Source organism: Hypomesus nipponensis, chromosome 6 (assembly GCF_054491055.1).
Source record: "Hypomesus nipponensis isolate SF chromosome 6, ASM5449105v1, whole genome shotgun sequence".
NCBI lineage: Eukaryota > Metazoa > Chordata > Actinopteri > Osmeriformes > Osmeridae > Hypomesus > Hypomesus nipponensis.
Window position 1 is genome coordinate 17,951,279 of NC_140366.1, and position 14,168 is coordinate 17,965,446.

General features: G+C 42.6%; 3 protein-coding genes across 3 annotated transcripts; 2 read left to right on the top strand and 1 right to left on the bottom strand.

The window, feature by feature from the left end:
- The first annotated feature begins 64 nt into the window (after positions 1–64).
- katna1 (katanin p60 (ATPase containing) subunit A 1) lies at positions 65–4,806 on the top strand. Its single transcript, XM_084699724.1, has 11 exons — positions 65–257; positions 789–948; positions 1,060–1,202; positions 1,564–1,750; positions 2,111–2,226; positions 2,333–2,438; positions 2,541–2,699; positions 3,017–3,143; positions 3,336–3,470; positions 3,588–3,708; positions 3,878–4,806. The coding sequence occupies exons 1-11, from the start codon at positions 223–225 to the stop codon at positions 4,080–4,082; spliced, it is 1,494 nt and encodes a 497-aa protein (XP_084555850.1). The 5' UTR covers positions 65–222; the 3' UTR covers positions 4,083–4,806.
- A 32-nt stretch (positions 4,807–4,838) lies between these two features.
- ginm1 (glycoprotein integral membrane 1) lies at positions 4,839–8,488 on the bottom strand. The gene is made up of 8 exons (XM_084699726.1): positions 8,219–8,488; positions 7,949–8,020; positions 7,719–7,818; positions 7,450–7,604; positions 7,179–7,341; positions 6,857–7,071; positions 6,421–6,584; positions 4,839–6,257 (listed from the first exon to the last, which is right to left on the bottom strand). Exons 1-8 carry the CDS (start codon positions 8,306–8,308, stop codon positions 6,149–6,151), a joined length of 1,068 nt encoding a protein of 355 aa, XP_084555852.1. The 5' UTR covers positions 8,309–8,488; the 3' UTR covers positions 4,839–6,148.
- Positions 8,489–8,572: 84 nt separating this feature from the next.
- ppil4 (peptidylprolyl isomerase (cyclophilin)-like 4) lies at positions 8,573–14,098 on the top strand. The gene is made up of 13 exons (XM_084699725.1): positions 8,573–8,719; positions 9,164–9,231; positions 9,380–9,444; positions 9,593–9,710; positions 9,884–10,026; positions 10,135–10,231; positions 10,642–10,758; positions 10,859–10,983; positions 11,107–11,173; positions 12,273–12,384; positions 12,795–12,891; positions 13,053–13,173; positions 13,330–14,098. The coding sequence occupies exons 1-13, from the start codon at positions 8,650–8,652 to the stop codon at positions 13,540–13,542; spliced, it is 1,413 nt and encodes a 470-aa protein (XP_084555851.1). The 5' UTR covers positions 8,573–8,649; the 3' UTR covers positions 13,543–14,098.
- The last annotated feature ends 70 nt before the right edge of the window (positions 14,099–14,168 follow it).

Sequence of the window (14,168 nt, forward strand, 5' to 3'; positions counted from 1 at the left end):
CTCTGGAATACATAATGGATTCAACAGAGAAATCAGGATATGACGTTTATCGCATTTGAGTTCTAGAAAATGAGGCGGGTGTAATCGTCTCTGGGTTTGGTATGAAAAAACTGAAGTAACTAACAAAGTGCATTAGTTAGCTGCAAAGTCCAGGAAGTATAATTATAATAGTCATCGCTGACACCGCTTACCCGATCTCGAAGCCATATTTCTCCAAGGTTTATGCAAGTAGTTATCAACTTGAAAGTGTACAACAGGTGGGTTTGTGTTGGCTAATGATGTTAGCTCTACTAGCAAATCTAGCAAGCTAAGGCTATCCAGCTATAAACGTTTGAAAACAAGTTTGCCGGCGACGTGTCATTGATATAGTTAACCAGTTAATAATATAGTTTCTAACGTTCATGTTCAATCATATAATTCTAGTGTTGCTTCAGTGTTAAGTGAGTGATTTATTAACTCCCTAGCTCAGCAGCTAATTTAGTAAATTGTCTGGCTCGTTGTATATCGTTTGCCCCATTGTGCCAGCTGGTGGTTTTGTTTTGTGCAGCAGGTAAGTAAAATGTATATCTACGTTTCACAACTATTGTTCAACTTCAGACTCCACCCATTTGCGGTATCAGATGAGTTTAAACGAATAGACCCTTTGTCAATTCCACCGCACTCCACCCTGGCAGTCTTGTTAAGGTTGTCGCATTAACCTGTCAGTAATGTGAGAAAAACAATAACACTTAGGAAAACGTTTTTCTAGATCGTTCTTGCTATTGATATTAACATTTTTCTTCCACCAGAATGAGTCTGCATGAAATAAGTGAGAATGTGAAGCTTGCTCGTGAGTACGCCTTGCTTGGGAACTACAACTCTGCTAGTGTTTGTTATCAAGGAGTACTGGAACAGATAAAGTACGTGTTCAGTGTTCGCGACAGAAACTTTCAACAGAGATGGCAACAGGTAGGCGATTCATCAACTAACTTGGATTGTCACGTAGGTTTCAGTGACTACAACTATTCAGGAAATTAATTTGAATTTATTTAGTAGACTCTTGCATCTTGTTTTTAACAGGTATGGCAAGAGATAAATGAAGAAAATAAGCATGTTCAAGAAATAATGAGCACACTAGAGAGTTTTCAACTAGACACGGCTCCATCCAAACCAAGCGCTGTTAGTCATGACGGTGATATATGGCCGGTGCCAGTGGAGAGAAGGTATGAACAGTATAGTTTATCCTGTATGTTTGTTCTCTTCCCCAGGAGATTCACAAGGTCAATTATCTGTAAATGTGTATTCTTATTTGAACTGAAGGAGATCGTGCACATCTGAGATTCTGTGAACTTTATGTGGGTGCGCAGTTGGGGCGAAGTGCATGTGGGAAGAGAATAAGCTGTTTGTTCTCAAAATGTAACTCAATAATGCCCTCACATGAGGAAGATTAGTGTTAAGAGTGCCCGGGGTTGGCTTTCTTTGGCGAGTAAAATAATAGTTTTTGTCAAATAAATCCCTGTCAAACTTTAAAATATGAGGAAAAATATCTCCGGCCTATTGACATGTCATCTCTTCATGTTAAAGAGCCTCTCCTTGCCCAGTCCGGAGGCCTCAGATGCCGTACAAAGACGGAAAACCGCACAACAACCGCCTGAGTGTTGGTGTTCGGGCTCAGAGGCAGTCGCCGCGTGGGCCCAACGGGGACAAGGGCAAACCACAGAAGGCCAAGGAGAAGAAAGAGATCCCAGGCAAACCAAAAGGAGACAACAAGGTCAGTGCTCTGCTAGCGAGATGACATTGGACGAGCCTTTGTCGCTGCCTTCCTTATTCATGCTAAACTCATTCTACAACACATTAGGTTTTGAATTCACATTTAATATAAGTAAGATGTTTGTGCTATGGTCATTGCTACTGCAGGGGTAAGTCCTGGATTTGACTGTGGAAGCTGTTTTTCCACGTCTGTTTGTACTGTTGATCACACATCAGCCATTGCACGTCTGTTTACCTTTAGCCTGAACCCAAGTTGTCCATCTGGTTTCTGGCTGGTACTAAACCTCTACAATACTGTTTGTTACAGCTACACTAATCCTCCTTGAGGGCAAGCAAATAATCCAGTGCACTTGCTTTGCAGAACAAAGCTGATGTTGCAGACAAAGAAGTGAAGAAGTTTGATGGGACAGGAAATGACAAAGACCTGGTTGAGGCACTGGAAAGAGACATCATATCCCAAAATCCCAGTGTCAAATGGTCTGCGACATTCTTAACCTTCCGGAACAATGTTCTCTGAAGAACATACTGTGTGTGTGTGTGTGTGTGTGTGTTTAAACTAATCGTAAATATTGTTTTGTGTTAGGGATGATATTGCAGACTTGGAAGAAGCAAAGAAACTTCTGAAAGAGGCTGTTGTACTTCCAATGTGGATGCCAGAGTTTTTCAAAGGAATAAGACGGCCGTGGAAGGTACCTGTGTTTAGTCTGAATTTTATAGCCCGCTTCCTCTTTCATTGTTATGAGTGTGTTGTTCTAGAAGGGCATGAAGTTTGACCCAAACATACTTTGTAGGGTGTGTTGATGGTGGGACCACCAGGCACAGGGAAGACCCTGCTCGCCAAAGCTGTGGCCACAGAATGCAGAACCACATTCTTCAATGTCTCCTCTTCCACACTCACTTCCAAGTACAGAGGGGAGTCTGAAAAACTGGTCCGCCTACTATTTGAAATGGTAAGAGTCTTCTGTGGCTAGTTCTTGTATTCCGTAAGTAAGGACTTGTCGGAACCGCCTCATTACTTGAGGGATCACATTAAATTTACATTTAGTCATTTAGAAGACGCTCTTATCCAGAGCGCCTTACAGTAAGTACAGGGACATTCCCCGAGGCAAGTAGGGTGAAGTGCCTTGCCCAAGGACACAGCGTCATTTAGCACGGCTGGGAATTGAACCGGCAGCCTTCTGATTAATAGCCCGATTGCCAAACTGCTGAGCCATCTGACCTAGCCCTGAGGGATGGATTAGTTCTCTAATAAGTTTGTTTGGTTCAGGCTCGGTTCTACGCCCCCACCACCATTTTCATCGATGAGATCGACTCCATGTGTAGCCGCAGGGGTACATCAGAGGAGCACGAGGCCAGTCGGAGAGTGAAAGCTGAGCTGCTTGTCCAGATGGATGGTCATTTTTGTCTTTTATTTTAATTAATTAATTAGCGCCTTGTGTCCTTTTTGTTTTCACTTCCATCACATCAGATTAACAGTTCATCACCGTCTCACCGTTCTGTCGTTTTTTTTTTAATGCTTTTTTTTGTTGTTGTTGTTGCTGTGTTATGATACTGCCAAGTGAGGGTGTGAACTCTGCTGTGTTTAGGTGTGGGCGGTGCGTCAGAGAACGACGACCCCTCTAAGATGGTGATGGTCCTGGCGGCTACTAACTTCCCCTGGGACATCGATGAGGCTCTGAGGAGACGCCTGGAGAAGAGGATCTACATCCCCCTGCCCTCAGGTCCACAGACCCTCTGAGCTCTGGCACCCCACTAATGCTACCATACAGACATTTAGCATGTTGTTCCTTCATTGGAGCTCTGTGTGTGTGTGTGTGTGTGTGTGTGTGTGCGTGCAGCCAAGGGCCGAGTGGAGCTGCTGGCCATTAACCTGAAGGAGCTAGAACTGGCTGACAACGTGGACATGGATAAGATAGGAGAGAAGATGGAGGGCTACTCAGGGGCCGACATCACCAACGTCTGCAGGTCAGTTCCCTTCAGTCTGTCTCCTCGCCACGGCCGAGTGTTCCGCTACAGGAGGAAGGGGAGTCACATGAAGGCTGGATTTAAAAACGGAGCTCTGAAGTTGATGAATAATGTCTGTTGTTATCCACTCTCCTGAGTGTTAACCCTAACCCTCTCGTCACACCTGCAGGGACGCCTCTCTGATGGCCATGAGGAGGAGGATCGAGGGTCTGACACCGGAGGAGATCCGGAACATTTCACGAGATGAGATGCACATGCCAACCACGATGGAGGACTTTGAGTCTTCCTTGAAGAAAGTGTCCAAGTCTGTGTCTGCTGCTGACCTTGAGAAGTATGAGAAGTGGATTGAAGAATTTGGCTCCTGTTGAGCCTGTGTTGTGTCTCGTGTGCTCAGTGGCAGGGCCAACTAACTCTGACATTAATCAAGGAAACACGGGTGTCTTCCTTTTACCATGTTAATGGATATGTTAGGTGATGTGAAATACCTCTAGTCAAGGAGGCAACCAATTACATTCACCTTTACCATGTTAATGGATGTTAGGTGATGGGAAATGCCTCTAGTCAAGAAGGCAACCAAGTACACTCACCCTTACCATGTTTATGGATGTTGGGTGATGTGAAATGCCTCTAGTCAAGGAGGCAACCAAGTACACTCAAGAAACATCTCTTGGCCTTATTTATACTCATCCTGGCCTGTGTCAAGTACATTCCAATGGATTCCCTAGTTCACATACACGAGTATAGCTTGAGAATGGGTTCTATTGATGGGAGAGGCAGTGACATAGGATGAGTTCTCAGGTCTGCTGCCTGAACCAGTCATTTACGCTGCAATTCTATCCAACCCTTTTGCCACCAAAGTCCTTTTCACTTTTATAGATTGTGTTTTGCTTTTGGATGAGTTTGTGTCCATGTTACACTACCTAATGTGTGTGTGTGTGTGTGTGTGTGAACTTGAATTAAATGAAGTGTGGATTCCTTTCCACTTGTTTGTAGGGGTGAATTTGTACATAATCATGAAAGACTAACAATATGTGGCTGAGAAAGCTTTGTATAAAATCTATTAATAAAATAAAAAAATTGGTTTATTCACGATACCCGTTTTCTATTTTTTTTAAAACATCCAATACGCTAGAAACATTTTATTTATTGAGCTGGATTTAGGAATTAAATGTACAGTTTGCCTTCAGTGAGAGATCGTGTACACAAGCCATGCGTGGGAACGGCATACACAAGACTGAGATTGTGAGGAAGAGTTGAGAAAACATTTCCTTTGATTACATTGATTTCATAGTTCTACTTTTTCCAGTTACCCAGACTATAACAGACAGTGACCAGTTTAGGTCATCATGCAAACTGTGTTTGCTACCTGGACATACACTGAGGATACTAATGATAAATAAACATGTGTACCCCATTCAGTCATGCGTAGGTCATCGTGAAGTCTTGCCTGGGAAATGACATGTTGCTCATGCCAAGCTGTCTTAGAAGCAAACTAGCCAGTGCAAACTAGCCAGTGCACCTTAACAGCCATTTAGACTGGAAAGACTGAGATCAAAAGAAAAGTCAACAGTTGCATAAAGCTGCTTTTTTTTGGGGGGGGGGGGGGGGGGCAAATGTGCATCCCATTTCACTAAATAACATTTCAAATAACACAGTAACAATCTCCATACACCTATTTTAACTTAAAACATACACACACAAGCAGGCATTTAAAGCAATACAGGCCAATTCAGGTTGGACAATGTTGAAGAATATATGTGATGTGCAAGTTTCAGGAAGTTGTGTTCCATGCCCATACTGTACATTCCATGTCTCACTATACAAAACTCTGGAACACTTCCTCCCCTGTGTCTTTACAACATAAAGTTCATGCCAAGAAACTGAGCAACACAAAATAAGTGATTTCTCATATGAATTTAAATTGGCCCTTTTTAACTGTGCAGCTCTCAGCCAATTTGAATTCTGGCAAAATGCAAGAACATTCAACTCAATTCTGGCATTTTACAATAAACACATTTCATAGCTGAATATCCATTAGTTAATATTGAACATCTTATAGTGCAAGCATAATGACAACAGAAAAGTTACAATTTAACCTAATACTAAGATGTTCTCTAATGATCTCTTAAGATTGCTCGCAGTCAGAGATATCTCAGCAATCAGAATGAAATGACCAGTCCAAAAGCAATAGATTAGTATGACACATCATAAATTGTTACTGAGGCACTGTGAGGTAACACAATCATAATATGAACAGTAACCGCGTACAATAGGTCCGTATTCTTTAGCAGTAACCTTTCAGATTAACGTTGCCAAAGACAGATGATTCATGGGGAAACGTAAAAGTGAATTTATGTGTGGAAGTGCTACAAAGTTGGAGAGATTGTGTTTTCTCTGACAAAATAATGCCTTCATCAGGTTTCCTCTTGATCAATCAAGGTTTCTTTTCCTCTTCCGCTTCAGCCTGGACTTCGATGTTCTCTAGCAGGTTGCGTTTCTCATCTTCTGGCATCAGGGTGGCAGGATTCAAGTGGAATCTTCCCCTGGGAGAAAAACAGGACTTGGTCAATATAGATCTTGACTCAAAGCACTTTCTAGAAGGTATGACAGTATAAGGGAGCTGAATAAGACTTAAATCCCAATGGTTGGATTGCATCAGCCACTATAACGCGTGAGAGCGACTCTGGGAGGTATTCTGTGACGTACTTGTGTTCACATGCCGGGAACAGAACATCCAGGATCTTGACGATGACAGCGGACCCAACTACACCAATCACCACCACCCACATGACCAGGAAGAAGAGAGGCAGTGACTCGGACCAGAAACGTCGCAGGCGTTCCCTCACTTGCTCCACCCACCTGCACATGGCCTGTGTGGAAGGAGGAGGAAGTAAGTCACGCTTTATTTATATAGCACATTTCATACAAGAATTGCAGCTCAAGGTGCTTGACATAAAATCAAAAAAAACAATTGATACAAGTGATAAAAGTAATAGATCTAAAACATTTAATAAACCAGACTAGCGGCACTCTATCTGCGGTCTCTCGAATCCCTCTTAGGAGGAGGACGTCAAGAACACGCATTTATACCAATGAAAGAAGGACGTAGGCAGACGTGGCTTTTCCCTTGGGGATTTCTTACGCTGTAGGAGGACATGGATTCCTTGACGGGTTTCTCGGTGGTCTGTTGATCAGCCTGGTGTCCCAGCTCCTCTTCCCCGTCCTCGTACAGCAGGTCTGGGTCCATGCGCAGGGGGGTCTCTGGAAGCTTCCCTGGGGCAGCTATCTCCTCCTGCGTTGTCTCGGCCTGCTTCAAGGGATAGTGACTGGTGGTCTGGAAGACCAACTGACTCTCAGCTGGGAGAATAGAACACAGCATCGTTTAGAAACTGACTGGGGGGGGGGGGGGGGGTTGGGGCGGAGTTAGATTCAAATGTTAAAGCAACACTTTATTGGACCTTTACCGTCTTTGTTGGGATTGGTTGGATCTGTGATGACCACATCGTTCTCTCTCGGGATCCTAAAGATCTCACTGTGTCCAATTGGGTAGGTGTTGGTGTACTGAGCAAGTTTCTCGAAATTTGGGCTCATCAGTATCTTCACTTCACACATCTCTGGTTGTTGGACCTAAACGGCAAAGAACAAGTAAAATGATGACAAAGATTTATAAAAACATCCAAACTGTCAGCACAGAGTGCATTGATAAGTAATGGCACGATCGACAGCCACGCTCACCTTTCTTCCTTCCATCTCGATGACCTCACTGAACACCTGCAGAGCCACCACTTCCTCAGAGTCACTCCACAAGCGGTTCTGGCTCACCATCACCCGGGTGACAGTAGAGACTAAATCACCTGATTCAAATTCACTGGTTCCATTTGTGGTATCCACTGCAATAACACGGAGAACAGGTTGTTGATTGTTTCATTAAACAGTGTGTTTTTGTAGTCAGTGAACGCAACGTCGTTTAAAACTATACAAGACAATACATCTCCCCAACTCACAGAGCAGCGCCTGGCAGTTCATGCGCGTCACCCCGGACAACTCCACTGGTATGTCATTAATGAGTACCTGTTCTTCATCCACTGAAATATTCAGATTGATCTAAAAATGTGGATAGAGGTTTAGAAATACATGAGGTACAATATCCACACAATTCGTATAAATAATATATTATTAGTAGAATCTGGATGAAATCTGTTACACTCAGACCGCAGTGCTGGCTTAAATGTACCTGCAAATTGTTTGACTCCTGCACTTGCGTGTCATCTAGGTTTCCTGTCGTCACATTGATTAGAATGTTTTCCTTGAATGACAAAAAAGAATGAAATGTTTTAATTACATACTCGTTAGCATTTACATAAGTTAGGCCAGCTATGCAGTGTGTTGTTGACGTACTCGTCGACTCAGTGTAATGTTGCTAGCCTAAGCTAGCAAACAAAACAGATACCTCATAGCTAACATTGCCGGTAAAGTAGCAAACTAGTGAAATAATTACAATTACCGTGTTCAACTGTCGAGGAGCTGAATCAACGAATAATACAAAAATACATAATAAAAAGACAGCACAATTTGATGTTCGTGTTATCGCCATCTTGTTGGCTGGATGTCTGTCTTCGGTGCGCTTTCGGTGATCTTCTAGCTAGCCTTGGAAAAAAAGTGTCTTTGATTTTGTATGCCCGGGTGGTCACACGGTGCAACTTTCGAAATAATTATGTCGCTTACTCAGCTAAAACTCACTAAAACTAGTAGTTTGTTATAGCTACAAACTTTAAAACTGCTGTGTATTTCTATCGTGTTTTAAGAACGAAAGGGATAATACTGGTTCTCCAGCGTTAAGGCTGGGCAATATCAGACACCACACACTCGATAAGACTTCGATTGACAAACGCATGCGCAGTCAGCCCTACCCTGTTTGGTTGTGGCGACGGAAGCATGGCTGTTCTTCTTGAAACAACGTTAGGAGATATTGTTATTGATTTATTTACAGAAGAACGACCTAAGAGTAAGACTATATATATATCACTTATAATCTCATCAAAATATTGCATGCAGAAAGACGCACCCTTATTCAGGTGCGTTTAATTTAGCAAGCTACTGTAGACTACTAAGCTACATCAAAGATCATGGACGTTATTTAACTTTTTAGCTAGCTAGCCCTAGCTAGCTTAAACATTTAACTTTTTAGCTAGCTTTAACATTGAATTTGCAGATAAATGATACTCTTGCACTGGGTAAAATCACCAGGCTACCGAAACGAAACCAGACAGTATGCACATCCACTGAAACAGCTTTCTAATCTGGGTGCTGTAGGGTTGTGCTTAGCCAATGCAGATATCTTGGCATTGCTATTTAGCGTTAACTCGTCTAGTTAGCTATTTATTCCTTGGCTAACAGTTAATATGTTCACCATGGTCATCACTTTCTGCACATTCTCCTTCTCTTCCAGCTACCCTAAACTTCCTTAAATTATGCAAAATAAAATTCTACAACTACTGCCTCATCCACAATGTTCAGGTAATGTATTTTATATCTCCGTAGAGAACACGTTTCCCTCTTTGTTTCAATAAGCATAATATTCAGTCATCTTAAACTGATTTCCTGAAGAGAGCGTGATTATAGACATCTGAAGATCATCTTAAACTTGCTTGGCTGTACCTTCTAGAGAGACTTCATTGTGCAGACTGGAGACCCGACGGGAACTGGCCGCGGTGGCGAGTCTGTCTTCAGGTCGGAAACGTACATCAATCATTCTGTTTATTTGGGCGCGTGACAAAAGCCTCTCGATTTTTTTTCCCTCGCTTTGGTGATGATGATGATTTTAGCGGTATTGATGATTGTACAATTGATCCACAATACGTGTTTTTCCTGTCATCAGCAAGCTCTATGGGGACCAGGCACGCTTCTTTGATGTGGAGAAAGTACCACGCATCAAACACAGGAAGAAGGGAATAGTGTCCATGGTAAACAATGGAAGTGACCAGCATGGCTCCCAGGTCGGTTTCACAGAGTCAAACTATGACACCACATATCGTACATTTCCCCTTGGCAGTTATCTACCCCGACTGTAGAAAAGTCCTTCAGAGAGCTGTGTGATTTGGTCACATCACAAAAATATGTACGATACTTCTTTAACTGTTGTCATTAACGCTCATTTGTGGCTCCTCAGTTCCTCATCACAACAGGAGAGAACCTGGACTACCTGGATGGAGTTCACACTGTCTTTGGGGAGGTGTCTGAGGGAATGGAGGTTTTAGCTAAGATCAACGAGACCTTTGTGGACAAAGACTTCATCCCTTTTCAAGACATCAGGTGAGCAGCGTAGGTGTCACCTTGTTGAGCTATTTAAAACTGTGACACAGAAAAAAATTACAAATTGCCAGAGTTATTCTAATTCAGCGGGGCTTTTTCTGATATCAGGATAAATCACACAGTGATTCTGGAAGACCCTTTCGACGACCCTCCTGACCTACCGGTACCTGACTGCTCCCCAGAGCCGACTAAGGAGCAGCTGGACGTGAGTGACCATGCCACTGTTTGTTTTGTAGCCGCTATAAAAACACAGAACTGCTGCACGTACACCTCGTAACACCTGAGCTCTCTTCCCAGTGACAAATCTGTTATCAACTTTGGAGGAGGGGGGGCAATTATATGACATTTTCTCAAAAGCAATTCATGAGGGGTATACCAAAATTACTGTTGTAACACATACCACATTTAAAAAGCTCCATTGTATCCATAATCTGTAAAGCGCTTTCGTTGCGTATTATTAATATTATCGAAATTCCGAAGTTATGTTTACAGTGATTCATTGGGGGTCGGACAAATCATATTTTTCCCAGGATGGGGGGGGTCGTGTCCCCCCCAGGATTTCCGCCGATGTCTCTTCCTAGCCCGCACCCTGACTTTGCCGCCTTCTGTTTGCAGAGCGGTCGAATAGGTGCGGATGAAGACATCAACGATATGGAGGGGAAAGAGGCAGAGGAGCTGGATGAACTGCTGAAGGAGAAGGAGGCGAAGACCCAGGCCATCCTGCTGGAGATGGTGAGGGAAACTGGGACTGATCCTACCGCCGTGTCATAGAGCCATGTTTCTAAATCTACGAGAGATATTAAAGGTAGTGGTTTGTGTGGTTGATTTCAAGGTGGGTGACCTCCCTGATGCGGATGTGAAACCTCCAGAGAATGTGCTGTTTGTGTGCAAGCTAAACCCTGTCACCACAGACGAAGACCTGGAAATCATCTTCTCCCGCTTTGGCCTCATCAAAAGGTAAGACGCAGCCTTCCAAAACTCGACCGTTCTGGAACTTTCTTGATCTAGATTTCAAAACGTTGCCCCAAATCACTCGGTGTAAATGTAATTATTTATAATTTTTTTTTGCTTTTGGTGCAGCTGTGAGATCATCAGAGACTGGAGATCAGGAGAGTCCTTGTGCTATGCCTTTATTGAGTTTGAGAAGGTTTGTAACAGCTTTTCTGATGCTTGGATGCCTCAACACCCTGTCTGTTCTCATAGGCGCTAATATGCTACTCTGGGAGAACAGTTTTAGACCACTGTAACTTTTTCTTTCCTTAAAAAAAAAGTTGAGAAGGACAATTTTGAGTGAGGAACAGAAGGGTAGAATTTGCAGTGGCCTCTTAAATTTGATCTTTCTTTTCCTTACTCAAAAATGTCCTTCTCAACTTTTTTTTTTTTTTAAGGACAGAAAAATGTACAGTGGGCGCGATGTTTTCCAGAGCTGTAGTTGAATTATGATAGAGGGCGCTAGACTTCTAGTTTTGAGGGAAAAATTAAACCTATTTAGTAGGGTTATCTAGCCTGACGTTGTCATACTCATAATTCTAGTCAGAATATGAGTCTGAAAACTCTCCGTTGGGCTGTGATTACGGGGCGTGTTTCAACCGAACTCGTAAAACAAATGCCTCTTTGCTCAATTGGATAGACCTACAACCAATCGGAGCAACGTAATATGTTGTTTCTTGAAAACGAATTCAACCCAAGGGCTCCTTCGTGACGCTGTTGATTACGTTACTGTTGATCATCTGTCCATCATCGTATAAAGCCTGCCCTGGCAATTTCATTAGTCCGTCCAGATCCTGGTTTTATGTATGTATGTATGTAGTTGTTCCCAATACGAGACCCTCCAGACCCAACTTCCCGACCAAATTTTTTTTTGTGGGCGTGGAGAAGTTGGGCTGGCAGCCAGGCTAAGTGTTATCGGCAATTGGCAGACGAACAGACAAATACGATATATACATAATTTTAAAACTTGGTATTGAATTTGGGGGATTTTAATTTTACTGTTCGATTTTGAGCAACTTGAATTTCCGACCCTTGACTTTTTGGATCAGATTTATTTTTACCTTTAATACATTTGTATAAAAATTTTAAAGAGCTATAACTATGAATTTCAGATATGGGTTTTGAAGGAAAATATTTTGATGCTATGAATTGTGGTTTTTAAATGTCAATATTAAGTATTCAATGCCTTTTAAAATGGAAAACATTATATCACTGGCTGACAAAAATTGAAATTTGAGATACTGTTCCGTGTTCAGGAGGAAGACTGTGAAAAAGCCTACTTCAAGATGGACAATGTCCTCATCGACGATCGGCGCATACATGTAGACTTCAGCCAGTCTGTCTCCAAGATCAAATGGAAAGGCAAAGGTACACATACTGACTCACAATCTCAATTATCTGGGAAGCACGTATACACTGGGAAGCACGTATACTCAAACACCTACACACATGTATCTATAAATACATGCGTGTTTGTGTGTCATTCAAAAGATGTCTTTATTTCTCCAATTTTCTACATTATTGAGTAATAGTAAAGAGATCAAAACAAGGAAATTATATTTGGAATTATGTAGTAAAACCCCAAAAAGTGTAAAAAGTTGTTAACCGTAGGCTGATGACAGCTTTTCATTTTCTCAACTATTGTCCAAACAGTATGTATTGTAATACATAGAATATACATAGACATACAAACAAATGCTGTATCCTGTTAGTGTGTTGTCTGTGTGTATCTTGTCAGTGCACAGACCATAAGAAGGTTTTATTTTCTGGTTTTGTAGGTGGAAAATATACTAAAGATGACTTCAAGGCCTATGAAAAAGATGTCGATAGCCGATCCAAGTTGGCTCTGAAGGACAAAGCCAAACCTAAACAAGAGTATCCTTGTACTTTCACGACTTTTATGTGAGCATAATTTTATGTTGACTTCCTTATCACCAGGAACGCCCTGGAACACCCAATCATTTCGGAAACTTTGTTTTGGCACATATATCAGGAAGTCTAACACTTCCTTGAGTTCTCCCTAACATTCCCAAAAGCTCAAGATATGATTTGCTGTTAGAGGAGGAGGAACAGGGCCCAAGCCATCTGCACATGGAAAAAAAGAACAAAGAACACAAGTATCCCTGTGATGACAGCAGGAAATTAAAGAAATCCAAGGTTAGATGACTGTTTGTTATATGGGTGAGCAACAGGTGTGCCCCGCGGGCTTGTCTTGATAGGTCAATAACACCTTTGTTGTGAAAGGACTATAACTGCTTAGTAATCGTGACTCCTGTAATTCTCTCCAACTTGTCCCACCGCCAAAACCTCCAGGACAGTGAGGAGAGCAGGCAGGAGCGGCCAGCTGGACGTCAGCGCTCACGGTCCCGCTCCAGGGACAGGGAGCGGGAGGGACACCACAAGCACAGCAGGCCCCGGGACAAGCATCGCCAGGAGGACAGGGACAAGGGCCACAGCCGCTGGGACAACAGCCACAGCCGCTCTCCTAAGAAATCGAAGGACAGGGAGAGGAGCCGACACCACTGAGAGGTGTGGAGGACCATGAGGACTCATTAACGGCACACAAGTGTAACTTTATCTCACAGCCACAAAAACTCAGATAAATAGAACAGGTCTTTATTGGAAACCGCCGTTTCAGTTGACTCTTTTGACAAGTTTTGACAAGTATTCTGTTACTCGAATGGCTGGAAACCTTAGTTAGAACCCTTACAAACAAGATGTCTCAAACACACATTCCTAATCGGTCTACACACATGCATACTATGAAATATTTTAGTGGATGGATTTGACAGTCCCTCTGAAGTTCATTGTCGTATGTCTATCGTACAATATGGAACGATAATTGCTTTTCCACCTCACATGCTTCCTAGGTGACTTAATAGATTCTGCTAAGGAACCGTAGATGAATTTCTCCCTCGTCATGTGACGACATGTCAGTCAAAATGTCAAAGACATGGAGTTTCACTTATACCTTCCCTCTCACCTTACAACCCATGAATAATATTCCATGTTTGTTTGGGTTTGACCTTTGACTGTAGTTTCATATGACTTTTGTACACTGAATAAATATGTACATGGAAAATGTGAGTTCTGATTTCCTTTAGTGGTGAGGGAACTCCCTGCATCACCCACTCCTCTCTCTCATCACAAGA